At 29.3% G+C, this 12,142-nt stretch overlaps 1 protein-coding gene across 1 annotated transcript in view; it reads left to right on the top strand.

Annotated features, from left to right (window-relative positions):
* The window catches only part of LOC129961608 (integral membrane protein GPR155-like), an 80,811-nt gene that overhangs the window by 23,778 nt on the left and 44,891 nt on the right, over positions 1–12,142 (top strand). The window contains exons 3-5 of the mRNA XM_056075113.1: positions 389–672; positions 3,919–4,244; positions 5,927–6,048. Coding sequence (XP_055931088.1) covers positions 389–672; positions 3,919–4,244; positions 5,927–6,048 — 732 coding nt within the window. The remainder of the gene's footprint in view (positions 1–388; positions 673–3,918; positions 4,245–5,926; positions 6,049–12,142) is intronic.

Consider the following 12,142-nt stretch of genomic DNA (forward strand, 5'->3'; position numbering starts at 1 on the left):
AAGATACACCAAAAATATTTCGCAACTATAGTTCGCCAATGCCATGCAAAGCATTCGCAAACTTACCCAAGGTCCACTATTTTAAGCGGGGGAAAAGAAATAACGTCCTTATTATAGAGTATACGAAAGAGCTTTGGGAGTCCCTTCCCGTTGATTTATTTTAGCAAATTCGCAAGGTCATAAAGTCATTGAATTGCCAAATTGCGACAGGAGTCTGAGAGACAGAGGGGGCGGGGGGTCCCCATAGGTAGTCAAGGGATTTCCTAACCACCAATTAGTTTGTAGAAGTATTACTATGCTTTACGAAAGATAAATTATTTTCTGTTATTCTTTTAGCTTTTAATTAGTAGAAAACAAGGAATTTTAATTTTTGACCTTTTTTTTGCAGCTACTTGGTGGCTAAATTCCAGCTTCTGTCGGCGGCCGATCTCAGAGGAGTGAATGCATTTATTGCCTACATCGGCATGCCTGGCATCATATGCATGACCTTAGCAGATGCAGATTTCGACGACCTGCGGTGGGAATTAATTCTAGGATTGTTCCTTGGGAAATTATTCATCTTTGTCTTAGTAGCCGGCCTTTCCTTAAAAATCAATGGAAATGTTGGCGTTGCAGGACTACTGGCAATTTTCTGTGTACACAGCAACGATCTTCCAGTTGGAAACCCACTAAGTATGAATAATTAATATATAAGTATTAATTTAGTTACTTTTTAATTTTTTAAATATTTAAATGAAGCATTGACCTCTTTAAATTTTTTTGAACGATTAAAATTTATTTTTAATAGCATGCTTAGAATTGTATTTAATTATAATGGTGCCTGTTAATTCAAGATTACAGTTATTAACTTAATTTATCGATATAGTTTTACTACCTCTCTCTCTTTCTTGAAAAGTTTAATTACTTCACTGTTGCAGAACATCTTTGGTTTACCACTAAAGAAAACTGCTCAAGGTACTTACTATCTGCAACTCACCAGAGAATTGTATTCCTTTTTCCTTTGTTAAAATTTTTTAAAAGTGGGTCATATCAAATCCGAATGAGCTAAGTCAGGATTATGTGGTAATAGAATAAGACACTCCAGCCAATCTTCAGCATCATACCCTTACAAGTGACCAATCTTGGACAATTTCTTTAAATTGTCCAATTGTTTACTTTATTTAATTGCTAATTAATTATTTATTTAATTATTGTTAATTATTTATTTATTTAATCAACAGAGGCTCATTACAATCAATAGCCTTCCTATCTCTCTAATAGCTGAATATAATTTTCTGGCAATGAGTGAACTATCAAGTTGATTGATGGCAAATCATTCGACACATTTGCTTAAGTTAGGTAGACGATTCATTTCTTATCTCTCATTATTATTCGTTCAAAAATAAATAGTTTTCATTGTACTTGAACGTAAATCGTGCTTGGAAATTCTATCCATTAAGATTTTTTTTTTTAATTCGTGGAGTAATAAAGCTTCAAAGCAACAATAGAAATCGTATCGCATCAAATGCTAAACATGTAGTCGATTTCGAATGTGTCTACTATTTTACTAGTAGTAATACTTTGATTATATTTTTTTTTATCAGAACCGTAATTTGATCATTATAAGCTACTGATATCTACAAAAGCATTGACAATCTTAAATGAGAAATTGTTCCGTTTGTATTTGTGCAATGTTCAATTGCCTATAAAGTTATTTTCTTAGAAGACAAAAAAAAAATGTTCTCGAAGTTCGGAAAGCATTCTTGCCTTTGCGGTATTAAAAAGGAATAAAATTCTTAAAAATCCACTGTTTTGTTCTCCATGTTTACACTGATAGGAAACAAACTCACACAACCACAAACAAACCACACAACTTGCAAATAACTTTTCAATGACGTTCATTACTTTTTATTGGTTTTTGATGTCATAATACGTGCTAAATAATATCTACATGTTTAGTTAGCTGGAGAAGATAAGAGTGATTTAATAAAATTCTGCTCTAAGTGAATTTTTTTCAAAATACAGGGAATAGATAGTTTTATTAGAAGCATATTATATATAGTTTTATTAGAAACTTTTCAGTAAATATTTAGTTGAATTAGTTGAAATGAACCGCATAGAAGAGATCGCACAAAAAAAAATTCTGAAAATTCATAAATAGAGATATCAAACAATTTTTCACAACATATTAAAAAAATGTTTTTACGTGATGAAGGGAGACTGTGCAAAAAATGTCTCATTTAGAAAATCTGTAGAAGATTTATGAAATAATGAGAGAGCGCTACCCAAATAAAAAAAAATTAAATTACACATGGAAATTTTTTTTTAATTTAATTTTTCATTTTTAGACGTGGAGAAGTTTTCAAAAGGTGCATAATTCAATACTACTCGTCATATTCAAGACGCGCATCTTCTTGTGATGAACTAGTTCAAATCCCTTTCATTAAGTGAAGATATTCGAGTTGATTTATTTTTGGAATATATGATTTATTTTATTTTGGAATTAGTTAACGTGATATGTACATACCTTGCATACTAAACCCATTATATTAGTACACTGACAGAAACATTACAACCGAGTAATTATCGCAATACCGTTGGAATTCGCACACCGTATAAAAAAAAGATAGCACAAAAAAAAAATCGCATAAAAAAGGATCGTACAGAAGCAGGCTTGACTGCATGTATATATATATATACATACACAATTTTCACTATGCTGATTCATTATTTTATGTAAAAGGACAGAAATTATTTCTTTGATTTTCTTTTAGTATTTCTTTTTAAAAAAATTGCATTTGTCAATGCATTCTTTTTCTATTAGTGGATTGCAATTTGTTTCGATCTGTTTTCATGGAAGATTTTTTATTATAGTCTTCGTAAAGATTTTTAGCTAATAGAATTACGGGACTTTATTGCCTACTCCTGATGTTACTATATATTTACAGCTAAAGTGCGCTACAAATTATATATATTTTTAATTTTTTAAGAACTCTACCAATACAAAGGAAATTTTCTATCATGTAATCTGACAATCAGATCTAAGATTGTGTCTTTTTAATACGAAATCATCTTGTCTGGATGGACATATGCATTAATATAATAATAAAAGGTACTGATTCTCGTGCCTATCATACGTTGACCTCCTTGTTCTATTGTATTATTGCTAGGTCACTAGACCTCAGTATTCTTATGTAGTTGACTATTAATGGCTGAAACCTTATGATTGGATATTTTCAGTATATTGCGGAATGTATTAAAGATTAAGCATTTTGTTTAACTGTATTTAATCAATTTAATAATTCTGTCTAGAAAATTTATATCATGTCAAAAGCAGAAAATTTTTTGAAAAGAGTTTTGGGGCAAGTTGTCTTCATTGAATAATTTTTAAAATTTTGATAAATCTTTGAATTTAAATCAACATATGTGATTTAGTCTTGGAAATTAAAATTTGATGTTAAGTCGATACCAAGAAATCTGAAAATTCTTTAGTATGAAATAAAGCAGAAATTCAAAAATTTAATGTCAATACTTTTGCCTTTATATCTACATTTTTTTTTTTGCTCAAAAATACCTTCTAATTAAATTAATAAATGACAACAATGACTTTTATTTAATCTTCCTAAGTGTTAAATAATTTTTTAAAATTTGTATTTGTTTTTACTGCTCTTAAGTGCTAATTAGAGACATTTCAAGGTTCCATATTACTTGAAGACTACATAATTCTTGATTTACAAGTTTCCTAATATGATCATTAAAACAAGTAGTAGCCTGGATATATATGTATGAAAGACTATAAAAACCCCCCTCTAAAATATGAATATACTGGACATCTATCAATTAATAAAAAATGCATATATTCTTCTATAATATATTCTTCTTCTAACCATTCACTACTATCTACAATTTTAATTGTATTCACTTATTTTTCTTTAATAGTGTCCGCCCTTTATAAAGACCACAGGCCGCAGATGACGAAATACCTTTTCATGATGCCAGTCATGACGATGATATTTTTTGTTCCTATTGGAACTTTCATGCTGGAAATCCATAAATCCAAGCAATCGCGAGAACAGCAGGAAAATAACATAGTTTCCTCCCGCAGCTGCATAAAATGGTCAGAGATAGTGACCAAGAAAGAAGTATCATCCATATTTCAGAGCTTGTTAAAGTCAAGTCCTGTCATAATATCATCTGTATTAGGAGTTATTTTGAATTTCTCATTTAAAAGCAAGATGCCAGCAGTGTTGCACCACCCTATAAAAGTAAGTATCTAAGCACGGTTTAGTAGATACTCATATTGTTCAAATATGACGATTGATAGTCTAAATCTTACATTATTAAACAAGCAATTCTTGTATATATCGAAATTTATTTATTTCGTGCATCTTGGAAATGGCTCCAATAATTTGCATCAAATTTCATATTTAGATAAGATTTTGCTTTTTAAGTTTATCTATATAGGTTTATATAGGTCTATATATCTTTGTGTCTTTACTGAAACAAAAGTGATTTTACATTACATTTTTTTAAAAATTAAGTATTAAAATAAGTATATTCAATTTCCGCTTCGCAATGTGTGCAGTACAGTATAGTGGTCAGAAGAATATGCGTGGCTCGTGCATTACGGGTCCTCGGTTCGAGTCGCGTTTCTTGCTTTATTTTTTATTTGTGTATTTAAATTTAACATTTTTGCTTTTTAAGTTTACCTACATAGGTGCCTTTTCTAAAAAACCAAAATAAAAAAAACCAACATAAAAAATTGTTTTTTATAACTAACTATTAGAGTCTTTTTCTAACTGCTGTCATCCTGACAGTGTCATGCAGCGCCATCTCGGACTCAATTTCGCCATGGCAAAACTGAGTGTAGGTTCAAAAATATAAGTAATGATAGCTAAACTGTAAAATGAATGCTGAAATATAGCAGATTGTTTCGATTAATATGTTAAACCAAAAGAATTCAGGTTTTTTTTTAAAATTTAAATAACAGGTTCATATATAGGTAAGATTGAAAAATATTCTTAGGTAATCAGTATGTGATTCGTATCTAGATATTTTCACCGAAGAAGCATAATTTTGCAAAAAGAAAAAAAGAACAACTGCCTAGCGAAACACCGCCTTCCAGATATAGTACTTATTATATACCATGCAACTTAGTAAAGGGCTGAGTTCAATGAACGGCTGCAAAAGTTTTGTTTAGAAGACGAGAATGACAACTTGCTCTTAAAACTTATAGTGAATATCTCTAACATTCTTTATACAATAATGAATGACATGGATAATGATATCTTCAGAATGAATTTAATGAATAAACATCAAATATATAGGGGCGAAATTAAATATACAATATTTTTTCTATCTCAGAGAGTGATATTATTTCATGGCTCAAAATGTTTCATGTTAACTATCATTGGATCATAAGTAGTGGCAAGTCTCGGTTTTGTGGCTAAAGAATTTCAGTTCGATAAATCTAGGTGTATATTGGCTTGGTATACTCTAATTCTGACTCCGAGGGACTGAAATTCTCCCATCAGTATGGTACAGATATTTGGAGCGCGGTTTGTCGTCTCAGGCGTCTTCTTTATAATCTGTTAACGGTTCGAAATTAGAGAGTCCGGTACAAGATAACCTTAATATCACTTTAAAACGGGATAAAAAATACAGAGAAATTAAACTACAAGTTCTATAAGAAAATTATGTCAAACACTGTATTATTAAATGTAAATTAAAAGTGCAGGTGCTTTTAATCCGGTAGAACTTAAGAATATTTTAACTTTTTAAAGAGAAATATTTATCAAAATATTATTGATTTAGTAATCTAAATAACTTCCTTTTTGACTTCGAATTAATTTTATGGAGTCTAAATATTTATAATATTTTAACTTAATATCAGATATATTTAGTAAATTTATTATAAAAATTCCTGTAAACTTTTTTATTTGCCAAGGTTGTTGCTGCAACTGTACCTGGTTGTGTTCTTTCTCTTCTGGGATTTAATATGGTGAGAAAAGAAAGATATTTGATAACCTCTGCTGTTGTTGCAGCTGCCGTTCTTCTTACCGTTAAAATGTAAGTATAAAATATCATAAGTCTTTAAAATATTTTATTTTTATATTTAGACAGTCAATAACTACGTATCAGTATGCTTAAAAACAACAACAAAAAAAGCCATTTAAAATAAAACTTTAAAAATATGAAATTAAAATTTTTATTTAAACGCCTACAAGCAACAAAAAAAATGTAACAATATGGCATGATATTTAATTTTTTAATAACAGAAATTTAATTTTTTATCATATTAAAACGCGACATAAAACCCAATGAAACCTCATTGATTAAAAAAATCACTTGCTGAAACTCACGAGTGAATTAAAATGTTTAATTTAAATAACAGTTCAGCATTTCAACAGATTTTAATAATAGTTGTCGCCTTTGGTGACCAGTTTTTCGTCCAGATTCTTTTTTAGGCTATTAAATTATTAATAAGGAATACTGTTTTTTTTTTTTTTTCAAAAAAGTTAACCTTGTTATTTGATGTAGTTAAAAACATGAATTCAATTGAATTAGTTTACTGTAAATTAAAAAAAAATTACATATTAGGAAATAAAAGTGAAAGTGAAAATTCTGCTACAGAGTTAACGATTAGTAAAATCACGCGAATGAATATTTTGATGAATAAGTTTGAATTCCATTAAAACATTTAAAAGCATTATTACAGAGAGTGAAACAAATTCAATTATTGGATTATTAAAATTAAGGACAAAAATTGTAAGAGATGGAATTGATATCGTTAAAAAGTAATTTCCGAATCTTAAATTAATTAAAAGATTATTTTCTAAGATAATTGTTTTGAAAGATATGAAAACCAATTTTCGTAGGCAAGTCATGACGACTATTCATCTGGCGACGGTTAACCTTGTTTTTGAGCTATATTAAACTTTCTACTTGATTTCTTTTATATTTTTATTTCTCTGACTGAACAGACTTTTTTGGTAACACGGCGAATCTTCTGGAGAGCATTTCCAAAAATATTTTGTAGCTGAGTTAGAAGTGTAGGATTCATTGCACTGTAAAAGCGTTCAATGAAGCAGTCTGAAATTCGTACGATAATTTGTTTACTTTTGACTGTTGTCATATGGTAATAACAATAAGAGCGTTTTTCCGAGACACATACGTTAGAAATTGGTATATATAGATTCATAATTATTGAGAAAAAAAAATATTACTCTCCAATTGTTTTAATTTTTATAGTGTCGCATTAACTGCCCACATAAAAAGCAGAATTTGTTATAAATTTTAGATATTTTCTGTATCTGATTATTTAAATTTGAATTATTAAAAACTTTGTAACAAAGAAAAATTTTAAAAGTAATATTTAAGGCAATAAATACATTTTCGGTGATATTAAAAGAAATTAAGGTTTTTTTTCATAATATTTTGCTACTTTTTTTACTTCCATTAAAAAGTACTTCAAGATTTCACCTATAAATGGAAATTTTTTCCAAGCCAAAAGTATGCATATGAGGTGGTAACTTTATACACACATTGGACATGCATATGGTAAACATATTAGGAAAATGAAGCATCTGATAATGATAAAATAAATGAAACAATTAATTAAATATATTTATTTTAAAAAAATTGTGGTTTTTATTTTCAAACACTGATAAATTATTTAATCGATTTTGCTTGTTTATACAAAAGAATCTTTCTCGAAAATTCGCTGTTATTGTCTTTATTACCTCAAAACATATTTATTCGGGCCATCTTGAAATCAAGATCCAAAGTTCAAGTCGGAAATTGGCAAATATTAAAATCCACCAAAAAAAAAAAAAGGACGTGGCAGAACTTAACAAGAACTAAACATTATTCATTTAAAATTTTTTGATTATAAAGTGATAAATGAAATTATAATTGTATTTCTAAACTATATTTTGCTATAAATTTAGCTTATTTGAAATGGCTTGGGCGGTGGTTCAGACAGAACTTTTGAGTAGAATCACTCATTTGTTCATCGCTTTTTAAAGGATATCTATAATTCTGTTGATCTAAGTAATGAAACTTTTTCAGCATTCTTAATCACAATTATTCAGTATTCATCTGTAATCTAGATTATTAAGACAACTTAGTTACTCTACATAAACTTAGTGACATTAATTTGAATTCAACAATGTCTCGAATAAAGGGGAATTAAGCATTTTTCGTCGATTATTTAACATTAACTGCTGACGCTGCATGTTTCTAACCTTAACTCTTTGAAGGATGATTCTATTCATGTTTAAAAATATAATTAAATTCAGACTGGTAAAAAATGTTCGAGATTCAGACTGGTAATTGTAATTTAAAAGTCATTCCGATTCAAACAGGTTTTTCTTCACTAAGAATTATTTGTATTGACTATATTTAAAGGTTACACAAGCATATTTTTAAAAATTGTAAGCCGGCGTATTAAAAACTTATTCCATTATATCATCTTCCGCCACCCTAAAAGGTTTGGAGATTTGGATAAGAAGAAAAAGTATAAATCTGCTATTTTTGTGTAGATATAAATGCGCCATTTAATAGACTCAGGATCTCACTTAAAATTTTTATTTTAATCTTGATATTTTTTTCTTTCTTTCGATGAAGTATGTTTAATTTATCTGTGATGAATTTCACGTCAAAATAAAACTTTTAAAATTAGAATTCACATTGCACATTATTTGTTTACTTTGGTGTAAATCCTATTTTATTTAACTATTTGTAAATTTAAGAAAAGCTTTACTGGCGAAGAAAAATTTACTTAGAATTTTACGCAAAATAAAGAACAATGAATAATAAACTAAACACAATAAACTTTAGATTACAGATCAGTATAATAATCGCAAAAACAGGCATTTATCAAATATAAGCTTAAAAACTGAAGACATTTTATCTTAGAAAGATGACAAAGATAATGAAAACATCAATATCTTCAAAATGTTCATTAAAGCGATTATAAAATTTGTATAAAGAAAAATTATCATTGTAACTAAATTTAATAATAAATTTTGAAATAAACTTTTATCTTTCAAATTTGTACGATAAAGTGAATAAATTAAAACAATTTAAAACAATCAATCATGTTATTAATAATATTTCAAAGAAAAATAGCATTCATTGTGTACAATATTCTATGGGATTTCAAACAAGAATTTTTCAAAATTTATTTAGATGAACAACAGATATATTACTTAAGAAAAAAAAATCATCACTATAAACAAGCAGTGCAAAAACATTTTGCATTTTCCCAAGAATTTTATTACATTTTTTAAGATAAAAATCTCAAATAAAGCTATAATATTTCAGATCTGAGAGGGCAGTAAAGAAGTACATTATTAATATGTTAATTAATATATTAATATATTTAATATGCTGTAAGCAATTAAGCTTTATAACGAAAATAGCGCCTAAGTCAGTAACCACGTTAGAGTGAAAAATAAAACTACTGAAAAAAATTAAAATGAGATTTAAGAAATATTTATTTCAAAGCTACCGGATTTCTCAATGTTCATTGTTTTCACTATACCACTGTTATTAATTTGTCTAATTCCTTTTGTAAAAGAGCAATATCAACATAATATCTTACAATCTTAAGAAATTTAAATCATTAGCAGCAAAAGATGTTCCAAAATTTTAAAAATTTATCATAAGTTAAATACCTTTTGTTACGAGCGCCTTTGGCTAAAAACTAATTTTAACTTTAATCATACTAGAGCTATAACTTGCTTTTACAACTCTAAAATCAGAATTAACTGCGCGCGAAACCAATGTATGTTTTTGTATATGGCAACTAAATATAAATATAGCATGTAAATAGAATTGTAATTTAGATAGATAATAAAATGGAGTCGGATTAATAACGAGTGGATTATTTCACATTACGATCCCACATCTTTGAATCTTATTAGCGGAGAAACGACTGAATGAAATGAAATTCAGGTAGAGTCTCAACATTGTGGTGAACCCGGACGTGATTGCTAAAAATACGGTACGTCTGTTTTTATTTGCAATAAGAATTAAGTAGTGAAATAAAAATGGAGATGTCCGTTAAGAAGCGAATACCTATTAGATCTAACTTTACGAAAACGTATAATGTTTTAATTGAAAGATTAAAGGTCGATGAACCTCAGGAAAAAGAGATTAAATCACTTTTCGGCAATTTGGAACGAATTTATTCGGATTTGGCCAAATTAGATAATGAAATATGTAGTTTTCTTCTGGAAAATTCTGATACCGAAAAGTATGAAGATGAGTATATGAAAATCGAAGAATACAGCACAAAAATGATTGAAGCGAAAGTAAATGTGGACATATATTTGACTAAACTTTCTTACGCTGAAAAGGAAAGCGTTGGTTCTGTTTTTCCTAGAATTAAACGAAAACTTAAGTTACCTAAAATAGAACTCGTTAAATTTAACGGTGAAATTAAGAATTGGCTGGCTTTCTGGAGTCAATTTAAGCGTATTCATGATGATGATAAATTAGAAAATGAAGACAAATTTCAATATTTGATCCAATGTGTAAGTGAAGGAACTAGAGCTCGGGAAATTATAGACAGTTATCCTCCAACAAATGCGAATTATTGCAAGGCAATAGAAAGTTTAAAATCGCGTTTCGGAAAGGATGAGTTGCTTATTGAATACTACGTTCGTGAGCTACTAAAATTAGTTATAATAAATGCTTCAGAAGCTAAAAGGAAATTAAGCACGTCGCAAATTTATGATAAATTAGAAACTTACTTAAGAGCTCTAGAATCAATTGGTTTAACATCAGACAAGTATTCAGCAATGCTTTTCCCCCTGGTGGAATCCTGCATACCTGAAGATATATTCAGGGTATGGCTGCGTAATCCAATTATAATAGCAAATCATGACCCGGAAAGCAATGCTTATTCAGAAAAACTGAAAAACTTATTACTCTTTCTGAAAACAGAAATAGAAGGTGAGGAAAGAATTCGCTTAGCGAGATCAGGATTTGCGCCTAAGGTGTGTAAGGAGAGGAATTCTGATTCTGTGGCTACTGCTACAGATTTGTTTTCAGGAGGTACAGAAAAAAGAAAACATAATACCATCTGCGTTTTTTGTGAAAACCCTCACGAAAGCAAAGAATGTTACAATGCCAAAAAATTTGATTTTGAAAAGAAACAAAAGATTTTGAAAAATAAAAAATGCTGCTTCACTTGTTTAAAGCCTGGCCATAGGTCAAGAATTTGCAAGTCAAATGTACAGTGCCTGCTTTGTAATAAGAGGCATTGGACTTTGATGTGTCCAGATCTGCCAACAAACAAACCAAAAGTCAAAACACCTGAGGTGGAAGAGAATCTAAATGTCAATTTATCCAATCAGTGTGCTGCTGAAGAAGTTCTCCTTCAAACATTGCAAGTTAATATTAAAGCAGAAGGAAAAACACGCAGAGTACGAGCTCTTATTGACAGTGGTTCGCAGCGATCATACTTATTAGAGAAAACAATTAAAGAAATGAATCTGAGGCCCATTGAAGTTAAAAATATCATACATTCGGTATTTGGTGGATCTACGTTAGAAAAACAAGATCATGGACTATATGAAATAACCCTTCAGAATTTGAATACGGGATTCACTTACGATATGCAAGTCCTCGATCAACCAATTATATGCGGAAAAATACCTCGGATCCACAAAGGAAATTGGCAAAAGGAGTTGAAGAAAAAGAATATAATACTCTCTGATCAAGGCAAAGATTGTCCGAACATTGAATTGCTGATAGGAGCTGACTTTTGCGGACAGTTATTCTCAGGAAATATATATGCTCTGAAATGTGGATTAGTAGCATATGAAACAAAATTAGGCTGGCTGATCATGGGTAAAGTTTTTGGAGGAAAAGAGGAAAATACTTCCGCTCAACTGGTGACTTCAATGCTAATACAAAATAGCTCTATCTCTGATCTTTGGAAATTAGAAACTTTAGGTATTATGGATCCAGTTGAAACTAAATCTAAAGAAGAAATGAAAAGAAACGCAATGGATCATTTTATGAAAGCAGTGGATAGAGATGAAAATGGCAGATACATAGTTAAGCTACCTTGGATAGAAGCAAAAGAAATTCTACAAGACAATAGATCCACAGCTGAACAACGTTGTATCCGTACTTCACAAAAGTTAAA

The sequence above is a fragment of the Argiope bruennichi genome, chromosome 2 (assembly GCF_947563725.1).
Source record: "Argiope bruennichi chromosome 2, qqArgBrue1.1, whole genome shotgun sequence".
In the NCBI taxonomy this organism is placed as follows: domain Eukaryota; kingdom Metazoa; phylum Arthropoda; class Arachnida; order Araneae; family Araneidae; genus Argiope; species Argiope bruennichi.